This window comes from Onychomys torridus, chromosome 15 (assembly GCF_903995425.1).
Source record: "Onychomys torridus chromosome 15, mOncTor1.1, whole genome shotgun sequence".
Lineage (NCBI taxonomy): Eukaryota > Metazoa > Chordata > Mammalia > Rodentia > Cricetidae > Onychomys > Onychomys torridus.
In genome coordinates, this window is record NC_050457.1 from 52,010,266 (window position 1) to 52,027,325 (window position 17,060).

The 17,060-nt window shown below is 44.7% G+C and overlaps 1 protein-coding gene across 3 annotated transcripts in view; it reads left to right on the plus strand.

Annotated features, from left to right (window-relative positions):
* Nucleotides 1-17,060, plus strand: part of Drosha (drosha ribonuclease III) — a 115,864-nt gene that overhangs the window by 26,577 nt on the left and 72,227 nt on the right. For all 3 annotated transcript variants that reach the window (XM_036206998.1, XM_036206999.1, XM_036207001.1), the window contains 3 exons: nt 6,682-6,768; nt 9,281-9,367; nt 15,979-16,050. In XM_036206998.1, the coding sequence (XP_036062891.1) occupies nt 6,682-6,768; nt 9,281-9,367; nt 15,979-16,050 (246 nt within the window). The remainder of the gene's footprint in view (nt 1-6,681; nt 6,769-9,280; nt 9,368-15,978; nt 16,051-17,060) is intronic.

The following is a 17,060-nucleotide window of genomic DNA, read 5'->3' on the forward strand; positions in this document are numbered from 1 at the left end:
TTATACCTACACACAGAATATGTAAGTTCTTAATTTCTATTTAAAACTTGATATGCTATGAGACTACTTGATAGTTTCAACAACTTAGTTATCTTTGGAGCCCAGCGAGTGTAGTGAGGAGTTTTGACCAGGTTTCACCTGTGGGCATCAGTTCCTGTGCCTCAGGTGGGGTGGTCTGACCTGTTGCTGGGGACCAGTGTCTGAGAAGGAGAGTGGGGTCAGGAGTAGAGGGGGGTGGTTCGGCTGCTCTGTGGGCCTGACCAAGTCAGCTTGACAGGATTTCCTTTTGTTGGCTGGAATGGCCTTTATTTATACCTTTGCATCCCCTGATCTCTATAGGCAACCCTTTTAGGGAACACTTGACCTTGGGAGAGGGGGCTTTGTAGCTGCGGGTGACCTCACAGGAGCTGTCCCGTGGACCAACAGCTACAGCCTGCATGCCACCTACGTTCCCGATAGTGAGGGAGTAGGCTTTTCCGGGATGGGAGCCTGAGTGGGCAGTATCAGCTGTATGCCTGTGGGCTATATTCTACTTATTTGCTCCTGTACAGATAGAAGCGGCCTAGGTAGTCAGCTTGCTACTGGTGGTAGCTTGTTCTCAAGGGGTGGTACCAGTGCTAGCCAGCCATTTGTATAGATGTTCACTAGCATAAGGTGGGCTTAGCTGGCTTGTTAGCTAGCTGCTTGTTAAGTGGGGCCTGTGCTCCTGGGTTCTCGTTACTGTGGTCACTACACTCATGTGCTTACCCTGTCAACCCTGGGATGGAGTGGGGGCAGACATGGTTGCCCTAGTCATTCTGTCTGTTTGGTGCCATGGTAGCTGCTCTCTGATGGTCACCATACTGGTGAGAAGTCATGAAGTCCCTCCCGCTAGCCCAGTTCCGAGTCTCTCCCAAGACCCTTTCCTTCTTGATCATTTGGTCTTTTTCCTTGTGGAAAACTTGAGGCTGTTTCCTTTTCCATTCAAAGTACCTGATCGGGGGCATTGCTGGAACTGTTCACTGGAGAGATTTCCCCCTCATTGGTGTCTCTCAAAGTCATCTCAGAGCAAGACAGTCAGTTTTGTTTGCATCTGCATTCTAAACTAACTTGTTTGCAAATCAGGCCTAAGCTTTTTCCTCCACCTACGTCATTATATCCTTAGTCATCACCCGAGGAGAGAGGGACGTTGATACCACACTGTTGAAGCCAGGAGGGACCTGGGCCGTCGTCTATCTGCCACACAGCTTGTCTCTCCCTTGTTCCTGTTGTGCCTTTGATTCTGAATGTACCACCTTCCTTTCAGGATGGATTGTTGCCTGTGCCCCTCAGCCTAATTGCTTGTTGAGATTGACCGTATCCAGTTTATGACAGGCAGGTCTGGACACACATTGATTTGATGGCGTCCTAAAGCCAGGCCTTCCATACTGATCAGGTACACTACACTTACACCACCACTGCCCACATCCCCCCAAGGCATGTAATTTTTTACTTCAGATGACCTGGCCTAGGTCCAGAGACCAGCATTGTGATTCTCCAGTGTGGTCTGCAGTGAAGTCTTTTGGCACCTTTTCCTGACCTTGCCATTGTGAATTGTTGGTCATAGCAGTAGGAGTGTGTGTGTGTGTGTGTGTGCCTAGACTTGCTAAGGTATCTTCCTGGGGTCCCACTTGATACTCTAGCCTTTTCCACCACCACGTAATTGGCCAGAGCATTCTTGTTGGGTGTGGGTTTTGGATATCCTTTGAACCTGTAAGACCGCCCAAGTGTTACGCTTCTTTCTTCATTGTAGGAAGTAGGTGGTAGGATAATGTATCTTTTACTCTGTAGATGATGTCATGGTGGTCTATAGGTAACTGAACTTTATAATGGTGTTGGCCTTGAACCTTTGTGGGGTTTTTCTCTGATCCTCTGTAGTACATAAGTCTTTATTAAGGTTTCTAGCTCAAGTAACAATTCCACAGAGATAATGGAGCGGTTTGATGTGTAGCATGTCTGGACAGTTGGGACCTTTATGAATATTGGGATGGAGATGTAACTCGGAGAGGTATTGAGAAATTCCAGTCCTCATTTCTGATGGGGACGGAGGCAAACACGTTGACTGAATGAGTTGCCGTGGAGTTTGGTTAATGTCTCATTGAGCCACAGTACTTGGCCCAGCAGCTGCCACCAGAGCTGCTGCTTGGGAGAGGCCCTGGTAGCCTACTGCAACCCTCTAGGACCCTGGTGAATTCAACAGTACCAGCACCTCTGTGGGCCTTCAGGATGGCGGGGATCTCCGTTGTCTTGTAATGCGGGATTGTTTGTGGTTCTTGGGTTGGAGGAATGGTGGTGGTAATTTAAGCAGCTTTGGCCTGGTCATGCTATTCTGGTTGCTCTTCTTCCACATTAGGACCCAGTGTGAGGAATAGTGTCATATGCCAAGTTATGTCAGTTCCAGGGAAACGACTGCTGGGTAGATCCAAGGTAGATTTACTAAACCAGACGTGGCCAACATTCCTACACCATCACCCACTCTTGATGGGTGCAAGGATAACACATCCCATCCCTATGGTATCGATGATTATTTGGTTACTGTGTCCAGTACTCACTGACCTGCCTGGCTAGCCCTTTTCCACTTTGAACAGAGTCTCAGGGAAATAGTCACTGGGCCATTGAGGAAGGCTAGGGTACTCATCACCAGTTGTAGTCATTACACCGTGGAGGATTTTTTCCTTTGGAATCCGATTACTTTTCCAGCCGATGGATTTCAGTCTAAAAATCTTGATGAATTTGGAACTGGGACTGGTCAGATAGTGTGACTGTTGAGTGGGGTGCTCGCCTTTAGCCTCTTGGTTGCCCTGAGTTCTTCTGCTTGTACAAACTGCGAGCTGCTCTGGTTGATTGGTTGCTCATTGTTTTGTACCCAGTGACAACAGGTTGTGTTAGCTGTTTCCATGGTGCAGACCCTCTTGGCTGGTACTCCGACTTTACTAGTCGACACGATAATTATGTGACATGGCTTCTGTTGGCTTAGTTTCCAGAGTGCGTCATCCCTGTTGTCCTCGACAGACTCCGACTACTTGTCCTGCGGTCTGTCCTGGCTGACAGAGGCAGCCACCACTGACCTTGGTGATGCACACTCCTCCCCAGCACATTTGTTCTTTCGTCCTTTGGGGACTATCTGCATATTGCTAGTTGCGGGTACTACCTCCATCCCAGAATGCCTACTCCTACTCCTCAACATTTGGTTGGACCCTTTGGGGCACCATTGCATCTTAGACCTTCCCTCGGAGGAAACTCTAGTGTCTCTTGGTTTATATCTTCCAAGTCCACAAACTCTTCCTTAACCTGAAGCATTCTCCCCATCTGGCCCTTGGCAGACCCCTGCTGGGACATGCCGACTATTTCTTAGAGCTCCTTCGGGATGTAGGCTTTCTCCCAGACACCTATACAACTGGGTTATGCTGAGAAATAATTCGCAGTATAGGTCTGTTGGCAAGGAGGCTGATTGATGGGGTCTGTATGTGGGCTGAGGTAAGGTGGGCACTGCTGTCTGACAGGGTCTTTTGTTACCTCTGGTGCAGGTGAGTGAGTGATCTCAACAGGGAGGGATGAGCCATCTCTGCAGAGTCAGAAGGTTCCAAAGAGCCTGGGGAGTAAAATGTCCCTGTCCCAAGTTTCCAGGCCCCTGACCTTGCACAGCAGACCTACCCTGGTTGGCTGGCAGTTGTCCTAGAATTAGGGCTCTTTCACAGGTAAGCTCTGGTTTGCGCCTGGCTTTTTCCCAGGTCTCACTGCAATGATGGGAAGCTCTCTTTGGAGCTTCAAGAAGCCTTTTGGCATTCACGTCTCTCCTCCTCTGCCATTACATTTTTTTTAGAGCAGAAGTTCTCACAGTGAAGTTTTCAAATTAGTATCAGCTTAATCTGGAGCTTGTTGGAAATGTCCACTGTCCACCCACCAGCTGCCAGGGGGAGAGTATGCTGTGATTTAATAATCCCTCCAGGTGATTTCCTGGCAGACCAAGGACTGAGGCCATGGAAGAGAATATGGTATTTAATACTTGCTATCCGTTTCTACAATCCATGACCCTTTCTCTTGTAGACACCATTTCCTCTATAGTCCTGAATACTTGGTGTGGTGTACCAGCTCTTCCAATGGTGCAGTCTTCCATTTCTCAAAGTCTGAAAATGGTAATCTGATGCCAGGGCTGTTTGTACTGTGTTTATTACCAGTGATAGGGACTCTTTGTTAGGTGGATAGTATTTCTAAAACACCATCTCTCTTCTTATTTCCTTAGCTTATTTGTTCCTAATACCATCTGCTACATCTTAGGTTCTCTAGCAGCAGAGCTAAGGTGTCTCAGATGCAGGGTTGGTGTGATACAGCTCAGGTCTGGATTTCTAAGAGCTTCACTCCCTCAGCACAAACGCAGCTTTCTGAAACCTTTGCTCAATCATTTCAAAGAACTTAAACTCCTTTAATGAAGAAACACCTGGTAACTGCCTCAAGCTGAACACTGGCACAAGAAAGCAGGACGGATGCCCAGATTCCAAGGGCAGTTAGTTTCATGTAGGGACTCTCCTGGTCAGTCATCTGTCCCATGTGTCTGACCCACGTTGGCTATGTGTTTTGTCATGGTGTTGCCAGGATAAACTGCCTGAGCATTGGAAGTACCTAAGACCCATTGTGATGTGGATTGAACCGATGGGGAGACAAGAGTCCTAAGGGCTGATTAACTGGGACTACCCAAGAGTCCCATGCATGACGGCTGGATATTAAGGTGGGGTTCCTATAAGCAAGTGAGTCATTCATTGCTCTCACTTCTGTGGGAGGATCAGAGAGTGAATAGTGACTGGATCCGACTGGGAAACTTGGAATGCTCCACAGTTGGCTTGGTCGCTTTGTTCCTTTTTTTGACCTGCTTCAACTTTCTGTATAAACTTCTTGTCTCTGCTTTGGAAACCGCTACCAGGCACTGTATGGCAGAATGGTTCTTAAGACCACTCTGGGCCCCCTAAAGAGGGGTGGGTGATTGATAGAAGGATGGTCTGGATGCTCTGGGTGGGAAGTGTGCTCCTGGATTTCAGAGCTGACTGCCAGATGGTGTGTCTCTGGTTGCTGCTATTTGGGAGTGTGGCTGGTTCCGAAAGTCTTGGCATAGGATACCACTGAACAAGAGGCCTAAGGAAAAGCTTATCTGCAGAGAGTACTAGTGTTGTTTGTCAGTGGGGGATCTAGATGAGTATCTGTGGATGGCCCAGCAGAGCCCACAGAATCACTGAACCTCACCCCTACTCTTTTTTGCGGAGAGCATGGCCTTCCGTGGAGAGTGCCACCCGCTGTGAAGCCTGCCAGCAGCTGTTGGTGCGGTGTTCCCTGTGCCACAAACAGCGATTACAGCTGAGCACAGGTGTAATGTATGTATTCCCTTGAAGCATAAATCGCAGACTGCATCCTTCCGGTACAAACATAACGCAACAGTGTACTCAAGTCTCCCAGGCACTTCTCGGAGTTGTATTACTCTGCTTGACTGATCAGGAGCCCTGTGATCTGTAGAGTGTTTATACTGAGTGAGATGTTGTTATTCACCACTTAGGATATGGTTAAGGAGCCAGCTGCCACATTCATAATTGGCTCAGATGAAAAAGCATTCACCCAGACACCACTGAGTCCACATAGAGAGAGGTATGCCCCTGGTGTGGGTGCAATTCACAGATGTAGTCTGCAGTTCTCGGACCAAGACATACAACAGCTGGTAGCCGACTACTAAAGTGGTCAGAATGATACTGTGAAACAAGGCTTACCCTGGCAGGGCATGCACACATGTTCCTATACTCTGCTGCAGGAGCTGTCGTGGCCTGGTACACACTGCACCCTAGAACGAGCCTCCTCACATTAAGTGAGGAAGGAAGGGAACTAGGAAGACAGTCAGGCACATCCCAAAAGATGTTTGCAAGTGCTATCTACACAGGACCAGAGCACCTTGGGAAGGAAGCCCTCATCAAGTCACTCAGGATCAGATTTTTGCAGTTTAGTACCCTAAGAGCCTGTGGATCTGATGGCATAGCGGCTAAGAGTTTAGTAGGCTCCTCGGGGGTCTTTGCCCTGGAAAGGGCAAGGAACTCACGACAACAGTAGTCCATCTACTCTGTGCTCCTTTGGGGGCCTTTGCAGGCTCACCCCCTTCTAAAGAGACCCTGTGCAGCTGCTTGCAGAGTGAGTAGAGAAGCCTCTACTGGTTGTATGCCAGATAGGGCTCCCAAGTAGGCTCCTGGATGGCAAGCCACATGAGTCCTTCCAAACCCTCCTGGATGCTGACGTCACTTACATATCTACTTGTACTGAATAGAACCAGATTATACCAATAATGGTTCCCACTGTGGGTACTGGGGGTCTAGCCATGTCCCCCAAGTACTCAACTGATGACAGATACCGATTCATTGAGACCTTGTATTTGGTGGGGGACAGAAAATCTACAGACACTTCTGGTCTCACTGAACACCAGATCACAGGTCCGTTTGGTCCCCACTTCACTAGTGCGTGTGGGGAAGGTTGAGAACCAGTGAGTAGCCACATCTTTTTGTTCATTTAGGTAGTACATGGTGAAGTGAATAGTCTGTGGAGGAACATACAGGAAAGCAGTTGTCGGATGCGAAACTGACGATATGGTTTCTTTTAAAACTTCATTTGTAAAACATTCTCATTTTGTTCCCCCAGGCAATCAAGCCCTGTCGTCCCATGACCAACAACGCTGGACGACTTTTCCACTATCGGATTACCGTCTCCCCTCCTACCAACTTTTTAGTAAGTTACTGATGAAATCCCATTCTAGCCTAGGATGGCCTGTAACTCAGATCATTCCTCCTGCCTCATTTCCAAAGTGCTGGGATTATTGGCATGAGCCTCTAGTTTAGATCTTACATTGCTTTAATTTTTAAAATCATTATGTTGATAAAATTTGGCTTTATCATGATGTTTATTTCAGCTTTCCTCCCCCACATTTTATTATGACTTTTTTATTTGTAATGGTACCACGCAATAACCAAGTTTATAGTAGCCAGTGAATTATGAAGCTGTTACTGGAGCAGTAGAGTGGGAAGCATAAAGTAGGGCATTTCCATGTTTTCAAAGTTGGTGGGCAGCTTACTGTCTTGTGTCTGAATTAGAAAATTCAATATACAATATGACAATTTGATAATGTGGTATACTTATGCACATGTACTGTGTTCTAGGTACCATTCAAGGTGGTTAGCACAGTTAATTTAATTTTCACAATCGTAACCGTGTATATGTTATCCATACTACCCACTTGGGACATTAGTTCCTATTTTGTAGATGAGCCTGAGTCATTTGCTCAGGTACTAAGTAGCGCGGTGGTTTTCAGAAGCCAGCAGTCTGCTCCAGTGTCCATGTCGATACGCTATGCTGTGCTGCCTTTCACATTATGAAGTTGGTTAATTCTGCTAAATACAAGTCTTGATTTCAAAATGATTCCTAATTACATATTTTAATAACTTTATTTAGCTATGCTTCTTATGTCATTAAAAGCTTTCCCCATTTAAATTGTGTAATTCATGATGTTTAGCATAATTCTAGACTTGTAAAACCATCACCGCAATCTAACTTGAGAACTGTCTTATCCTGAAAGGAACTTTATGTCCTTTAGGTGATATGTGTCTGTGGACTTTTCATTGAGACCGTATGGTAACTGCTTTTCCTATGTCTCTGCTCCTTTACTTAGAGTGTATTTTTAAAGATTTGCCCATGATGTGGCACGCATCAGTACTTCACCTCCCTTTCTCCTTTATGTTCCTTTTATTCAACGCAGGGTCCCTGGTATACTAGGCAAGCACTCTGCCACAGAGCTGTGCAGCCTACATCCTTTGTAGTTTCTTTTTATGGCCAAGTACTATCCCCTTACAGAGTGTGTGTCTGTGCGTGTGTGCCTGCGTGCGTGCGTGCGTGCGTGCGTGCGTGCGTGCGTGCGTGCGTGTGTGTGTGTGTGTGTGTGCGCGCGTGTGCGCGCGCGTGTGTTGTATAGCTACAGCATGTTTCATTTATTCATTTATTACGTTGATGGACTTTGGGTGGTTTCCACTGTCTGCTATTGTGCGTAATGCTGATAGTAATATCTGTGTGGGACTAAGGGCATGGCGCAGCAGTTCAGGGCACTTGCCACTCACTCTTCCCGAAGACCCTTCTTGGCTCCCAGTACCCACATGGCTGCTCACAACCATCTGTAACTTCAGTTCCCGAGGATCTGATTCCCTTTTCTAGCTGCTGTGGGCACCAAGCCTGCAAATGGTAGACAGACATGCACATGACATAAAATTGGATGTGTGAAGGATTGGGGGAGAAGGATGACAGAGAAGGGGGAAGTAATATAATTATATTTTTATTACATTTTAATAAAAGGGCATATGTTTGATATATTTTGGGTGTATACCTAGGACCGAGATTGCTGATTTGTCTAGTAACCATGTTTAATACTCCAAGGAACGGCCCATTTTTCAGAGTGGTTCTACCATTCATTATTAATCCTCATTTCATGAGAGTCTTCTCACTATATTTAATTTAGTCTTCTTGAGTTACTCCAATAGAAAGTGATAGTTTTATTGACAAAAGAGATGATGTGTACATGGATAATCTTTAGTTCTTCTCAGTTCTTATATGTAATTTGTGAAATAATGATGTTTAGTACCTAGGTAAGAAGAATCTTTTAGGCTACCAATCTTTATAATTGGCTCCACATTTGACATTTAATATTCAAAGGATGGCTATGAAGAATGACATAGAAGAGAGTCTCTCATGGTGAGATTGACACGTATATCATGGAATTACAGATTCTGTTTTTAGGTCACTGAAGTCTGGTATTGCATGGTCCCTACCCTGCTGCAGTATTTGGTGGGTGTCTTCTCCTGGGGAGGACAGGGATGCAGCTGTGGGATTCCGGCACTTCCAGGCCTTCAGAATCTTTCCTATTGTGTCAGTCTGTTCAGTTACGGGATTAAAGAAAATGACTTTCTAGAAAATGAAGCTATATTATAGCCTTTAATCTTCTTTATGGTGTACATAATAAGCATCATTGGTTATTTAAATATATAGTATGCTGCATAACATCTGAAGTTGGAGAATTTCATCAAGCCAGAGCATTCCCTTTAAAATTAATCTTTAGTGTATGTTTCCTGATATTTGGAAAAACATTGAGTCTACAAAATTGCTTTTGTTTCTGCCTTGAGTTACTTTGTGTCTGGGTGGCTTCCTGCACATGCGAATGATATCATTAATCCTGTCTTGTGTTCTTGTTCACTTTTAGACTGACAGGCCAACTGTCATAGAGTACGATGACCATGAGTATATCTTTGAGGGGTTCTCTATGTTTGCACACGCCCCTCTGACCAATGTAAGTATGTGCCAGCTGGCACTCCCCTCCTTGCACCTCCTGCCCCCCCTGCCTTTCCCTTATCTGTCCTTCTCCCAATCAAGGTAGATCCCTTTATGTGTTCGTAAGTTACTCTGCATCCTACCTGTGTGAGCTGTGGGACTGTGAGGCTGCTAATGAGTCACAGGTTTGGGCTACATTAAATGGTGTGAGTAAACGTGTTAGAATAACATTTAGAGAGTGTGAAAAATTGAAAGAGGAGGATAAACTGTGGAGTGATGTGATAAGCTATTTTTGGGCTGATTGTCCTTAAAGGAAAGTTGGAAGTTTTAAGGAGACTTAAATATATATGTCTTTGAGCAAAAGACACTAAGGGACACTAAGCCCGAGGTAACCTCACATGGTTTCTGCTTTTGAATCCCGGGACTGTACCTGTATTCAGAGACATGGTCTGACACAAAGACTCGTGATATTTGTGTGGGTATTAGAGATGCTTTTCTGGGCATCAGTCCAAATGGATGCTCTGTATCTGGGCATCAGAATTGTCCTGTTTTGAAGTTGGCTGCCTTGGGAATGCCCTGCTCGTCTGGTCTGCAGGTTGGACAGTGGACTGCTGGAGCAGTCCTGGGAAGAGTGTGGCACTGGGTCCTGTGGAGCCTGGTGAGCTAGACTTTGGTGTGCTGCTTGCCTACAGTCGGGAAACCATCTTAGTACTGTCTGCTTGGAACCCAGAGTTTTCCAAAGAGGCTGAGTCTCAAGTCTTGATCTTATCATACTTCTATACATCATTCCACTTTATTAAGTAGATATGACTCTAGGTAGTGATACTGACTTAAAACACTGTTTTCTTATTTTTCTTATTCTATGATATATCATAACCCTACATAATTTTTTCCCTCCAAGACAGGGTTTTTCTGTGTAGTTTTGCGCCGTCCTGGATTTTACTCTGTAGACCGGGCTGGCCTCAAACTCACAGAGATCCGCTTGCCTCTGCCTCCTGAGTGCTAGGATTAAAGGTGTGCACCACCACCGCCTGGCTGGAAATTTATTTTTAACTTTTTAGATTTTTGAGACAAAGTCTCACTAGGTAGCCCAAGCTGGCCTGGAGCTTATATAGCTCAGGGCCTTTGAACTTAGGATCCTCCTGCCTTAGCCTGGTCCAGAGTGGAGGCGCATGCAACCATGTCTGGTTTTATGTTGGAGAGTTTTCTTTCAGAGACTATACTGTTAATATACAAAACATATATTGTTGTGGCACTCCCATATTTGCCCCTCACTGCCCTCCCCTCCCTCCTCTCCCACTTAGTTCCTTTCTCTCTTCCCACAGTCTCCTTCTGTCTTCATGCCACATATGCACATCTCCAGCTCTCTTTCTGTCTGTCTGTCTGTTTATGAACCCAGGTTTTTAATATCAGAAAATAAGTGCTATTTCATCTCTCATCTCCCCTACTTATTAATGCTCTCCCTTTTAGAACTCTTCCCCTTCATTTCCCTTTTACTTCCATGTTACATAAGATACTAGACATTTTTAGAATTTCAGTAGTTCCTTTGCTGTGTTTATATGTCTCAGACAATCAAATTCTTTGTTTACCAAATTCTAGTCTTCAGTCTTGATGGCTTGTAGAAGTTCTGTAGTCTACTAACCTCCACTTTTCATGCCAGGTTTGTTGGCATGGAAATACTTTACTTATCTGTCATCTTACCTCTTAATTCCCTTGATGTCATATAGCTCTCAATTTGACCTTCGGGTCACCTGAGTCAGAGAAGACAAACTGGCTTCTGACTCTGTGGTCTGACACCAAACTGTACACTTTGGTTTCATCGTCTGTGGATAAATGCACTGGCACATGACAAGTATTTGTCATGGTAATTGGTGCATAATAAATATTGACACCTCTCATTTTAGAAAGATTTCAGACAGATGACTTTGAATATTTTTGTTCTTTTTTGTTTTTTATTTTACATTGGACTGGTAATTCTTTGGGCTTTATTAATTATATCTATGTTTAGGATTTTAGTTAAAGTCAGACCTTTTTTTTCCCCCCCAAAAAAAAGACTTATTTTTTAATATTTATTTTGTGTCTGTGTGTGTCTATGTGTGGGTAAGTGTGTGGGAATGCAGGTGCCCATGGAGGCTAGAAGCATCAGATCACCTGGAGGTGGAGTTACAAGAGGTTGTGAGCTGCCCGACATGGGTGTTGGGAATCGATCTCAGGTCTTCGTTGGGAGCAGCAAGTCCTAATAACTGCTGAGCCACTGACTCTGCATATTTAAAAAGAGACATTTTTTTTATGATTATTTATATCTATCTATCTATCTATCTATTTCTATTTATTTTTGTGAGACAGCTTTTACTATATGATCTAGATTGGCCTTGAAATATACATTTGCTTTTCTAAAGCAGTTTTAGTTTTACAGCAAAAGTGAGTAGAAAATAAGATTACTTTTTAAAAAGGATAATTTTTTTAACAGTTTCCCAGCATAAAGTTTGACACTGAGAGGCAGTTATATCAAATATCAGTTTTTATTTGTTAAAAGAGATGAAACCGAAAACCAAATTACAGAGTCCCTGACCTTAGCATGCATTTTATATAAATACTGAATGTCTTTCAAATTTGAGGACTTTAGTCATGATGAGGAGCCCTGTCATTTTTGTGAGTGATGTTGATAATAGCAGTTTTGAGTGGAGGATTCTAAAGTTCACAGAGCTAGAGCCATCAAGATCTCTTGAATTTGAAATAGATTGCCATAAGGTTTTTAAACTGCATTACTGACCTGATCCATTTCTTAGAATGAGCCCATCAGCAGGAAGGGTCTAGAGGTGACAGTCACGTGGATTCTTGACCAGAGCTAGCTCTGACAGGTAATCTGAAGGCCTTGAATTGAAGTGGATTGAAAGCTTTGCTGGCTAAGTGTGTAGCACATTCTGGATGGATTTTTATCCTGTCATGTAGGACACTTGTGGTTCTATGTAATACCCGATGTTTGGGGCTTTGACAATGTAAAAGGTGCATTAATTGCAGAGTGTCATATAACATTCTCATATGCCCAAGAAAACCCCGTGATCATTCTGTGATCAAGAACGTGGTTGGGGGCCTGTAGAGACGGCTTGGAGGCTAAGAGCACTGGCTGCTCCTCCAGAGGTCCTGAGTTCAATTCCCGACAACCACATGGTGGCTCAAAACCATCTGTAATGAGATCTGGTGCCTTCTTCTGGTGTGCAGGGACACATGCAAACAGAATACTGTATAGATAATAAATAAATAAATCTAAAAAAAACCCCAAAAAACCAAAGAACTTGCTTGGTTTTCCATTTCTCTGATCACTGATGATTCATTTCGTCATTCACTCACTAGGAAAAGGATTGATTGCTTGTATAGATTTGGGGGGTATTAATGAATTAATTTTGCTATTGTGGGCTAGGGTTTAATATCAGCATGCAGCACTGTTCTTTTGAGTAACCCACCTGTGGGGAAGCGCTAGGCCTCTGTGTTAGTGTGTGGGCTGACGGAAGCTGCTCTGGTGGCCTTGGAATGGCAATGGGTAGAGAGGGGACAAGTTCACCGAGTCTTAGAAAGACATGAGGCTGTGAGCTGGTAAGCAGTGGTGCCCTTCCAGCTGAGTGCCTCTCAGGAGGCCGCTGGTGGTGTGGACGGAAGCCCCAAGCGTGCCCTGAGGAGTGTCCCGGATGTGAGTTCTGCTGCGAGGAGGCGGGAGCCATTCTGTGTGCATCTTTGCTGCAGTCCTTCCCCACAGGCTCTTCCTCTGCCTGCCTTCTGTGTAGTTTTCTCTCCTGTGTGCTCTCCTGCTGGATGTCCCACCACCACCCGTGGTCTTTGTTCCGCTCTCCCGAGGTTTGATTGACAACTTGCTGTTAGTAGCTTTGCCCTGCTCTCTCTGGACTGTGTTCTCTGTTGGCATGTGCTCTTCGATGGCCTTCGGGCATTGCCTCATTTAGGGTTTCTGTTGCCGTGTGAAATACCATGACCAAAAGCAAGTTGAGTAGGGAAGGGTCTGTTCTACTTTACGGTTTGTTGTCCACCAACCAGAGAAGTCAGAAATAGCAGAAACCCAAGGCGGGACCTGATACAGAGGCCACAGAGGATCCCTACTTATGGCTTGCTCTTCATGGCTTGTGGAGCCATGAGTTACTTCGGGGGACAACTTTGTGGGTTTCTGCATTGGCATTGGTGCCATTTGTAATCGCCCTGGTGCCACAAGCCCAGGGATCCAGTACTTGTTCTCAGTTCTTTCCTCTCATGACAGAATGGTCAGTAAGGTCCCCCAGCTATGTTTAAAACTTGTCACTATTTCCAGCCGTGCCTTATGTGGACTGTAGCCTGGTCTTCTGGCCTTTGCACTCTCTCCAAGACATTCCCACAATTTATGTCATGGCCCATCTGAGTGTAAACTGAAGTAGTCTCCTTTGTGGATGTACTTGAAAGAGATTGGATGTAGTAGTAGACCCTGGCCCCAGTGTGGTTTGTAAGGATGGATGACAGTGTTCCTTTCTGCTTAGCAGCGTCTGGCTTCTCTCTGTGTGCACTGTGCTTTCTGAAGAGCTCAGTGACCTCACAGGTCCCTTTTCTCTGTGTTCCAGTACCTGCGCTCTTCACTTGGATGGATGTGTCTGTGTACCCTTGGGTTTGTTTTTTTAATCTCCCCCCCCCCCAATATCTTTGAGCAGATTCTGCTATATTTCTTTGGCTGGCCTAGAACCTACTGTCTAGACTAGGCTGTCCTCAGCTATCCTGCCTGCACCTCCCCAGTGCTGGTATCAGAGGCGTGGCTTCCTGCTGGTCTTACACAGCAGCCCAAACGTTAGCTGGACCTCTCATGCTTTTTCATATGCTGTTTTTAGTTGTATTTACAATGTGCCACATTCTCTTTGTACTTGTTTACTTTCCTTTTCCAAATCTTTGCCCTTTTTATTTTTTGTTTTTGAGATGGGGGTCTCACTTTGCTTTCCAGGCTGGCCTGGGATTCATGATCCTCCTGCCTCTGCCTCAGGAGCTTTAGGGCTGGGAGTTATGCCATCTTACTGGACTCTAGATCCTTGATTTTTAATACAGGGCCTGTGGCTTATTCTAAAGTTTGAACCTTATACAGATGTTAGTAAAGAATGGGTATTTTAAAACCAGACTAAATTGTGTGCCAATTTGTAACTCTCGCGAGTATTTTAAATGTCTGGGGTTAAAGTAGGTTGTAAAAATAATAGTGTACTAAGCATATTGCTTTGGTTAGCTGAGGACTGGGGACATATTATGTCCAGAAGATGGAAATGAATCCTGTAGTAAAATCATAACAAAAGTTAAAGGTAGCAACCACTGTATTTAAAAAAAAAGAAAAAGAATAAGGAAGACTACCTAAGAGCTAAACTTCATTTCCAGTAGATGGCATTGTGAGACTGTTTTCTATTTTCTTACTATCCTTTTTTGCTGGGAGAATTAAAATTTGTTTCTTTCTGACAGCTGTGGTTTGTAGAAGTGATTACAATGTTTCATGGACAGATTGCTAAGCCAGAAAGAGCGTGTAACACATCTACAGGGCCTCTGGTTTCAATTATTGTGCCCAGCTAGCCAGCTCGGTAACCTCCTTCCATGCCTTCTTCATCCTTTTATTCATTCAGAAATCTATTTACGGAAACTCCTGTGTCTAGCTCCTAGGCTAGTGTCTGATGATGCACTGGGAAGTTAGGACAGCTGTGGATTATTAGTTCATGCTGAACCTGCAGTTTCTCCCGTGCTCCGAGTATGAGAATGGGGGATGAGGAGTGTGTTCTCCGGTCGGTAAGAGGAGTGTCTAGAATAAGAATTCCCACTTTACCAGCAGCCTGCTCTCTTAGGCAAGGCCCCTACCTGATGGTTCTCGTAGTTTTTTCCTCTCTCGTGGGGTTTGATGGTCAAACTTAGGTTTTAGGGCACCTGTGATAGTTGCATGAGTAAGTATGGTGAGACGTTAGACCAGTGCCTGGCCCAGCAAATACCAGCTACTGGTTTGTTTTTGTTTTTATACTTGCTGCCACAGCTGCTCTTCCCCAGAACCAGACAGGCAGCATGCATTGTGTCCTGATCAATGAACTAAGTGTATGTAACCGATACATTATTGTGCTGTCATTCTTGACCCGTGTGGAGATTAAAGGTCGAATTAGTACGTGATTGGTTTTATTATTTCTTTGTAGAGGTGATGTGTTTGAGTTTAGTGTGTTCTTTTTGTGTTTGTGGTGCTTTCCTAATCACATTAATGAAGTATCAGTATTATTGCTGTCTCTCATAGAAGCTCCGTCAGAGAGATTCTAATTCTTACCATTAGAATGCTGTATTTTTGGGCTACGTGTGGTGACACATTGCCTTTAATACCAGTGCTTAGGAGGCAGAGGCTTGCAAATCTCTCTGAGTTTGAGGCCGGCTCACTTAGTCTACACAGGAGTTCCAGATGAGCCAGGGCTACAGAGTGAGACCCTATCTCAAAAAACAAACAAAGGAAGCAGTTGAACGTCATGCCCAAGGTTGTTACCAGGTTGGGGGAAGGTAAAACTTCATTTGGTTCCTGGTCCTCTGAGTCAGAGAGCAAACTCTTCCTTACGAGCCTGCCGAGAAATGCTGGGAAACTCAAAGCTCTTCTTCTTGCAGATTCCACTGTGTAAAGTGATTAGATTCAACATAGACTACACAATTCATTTTATTGAAGAGATGATGCCTGAGGTAAGAGAAAGGATTGCTTAACAGCTTCATGTGCTTTATTCTGTTTTTATAATCTTTTTTTTCCCCTAAAAAAAACAACCAAAAAAACCCCAACAACAATATTGAAGTTGGTCAACTCTAGCTTCTTGCCGCTTCAGACCCCTGAAACACTACCATGTTTACTGTCAAAGGGTTGCTCTAATGTTGCTCTGATACCACGGTTCAAAAATGTAAACTGTTGACCTATTTCTGAACTCATATCTACTCGCCTGCATCTGCTGATAGTCAGCGTACATCTGTTCTCAGCTTTGCTTAAGGGACAGTGTTTGGGCCCTGGCCAGTCTCACAGAGAGGACGGGAACAGTGAACCGAATGCAAGAGCTGTTGAAATAATCTTGCTCATTATCTCAGTGACAAGATCAGTACTGGCTTCATTTTTCTCCCCATATATTTACATTTTTTTCCTAATTGTTTTTCATTGCAGATGCTAAACAGCAGATTTATCTAAATATATGCAAGAGATTTAAAATTCCAAAGTAAGATTAATGTGAATCTCAGAATGATTCATTGCCTGATCTGGAATTTAGTGTTGTCAACAAATCACACTGAGAAACATCAGCTAGACGGCAGACAAGCTTGTGTGCTTGATGTGTTGGAGTTGGGGTCGATTTCTGGCGCCCTTGGCTCTTGGGATTTGTTGAACTGGGAAGTGCTGTAATGGATGGCAGGGAGCAATGGGGAGGGATTGATGGGCCGGATTGCATTCTAAATTCCCGCCTCGTTCACTCTGGGCCCCTTGGGATCTTCTACCTGCATTTAAATGGCTTAAAGAGCAAGGGCTGCCCACTCCGTCGTCGGTGTGGGGAGGTTTCAGCTTCTCTTTTGCTTCTGTTTGGTTCTAAGGTCATAAGCCTTCACTTATCGTTATAAAACTTTATGATTCCTGACGTGATCTCACGCAGGCTGATTTATGAACCCTGAGCAAAACAAGTAGGTGGGAGCCATAGGAGACAAGACTGACTTCTGTGTAG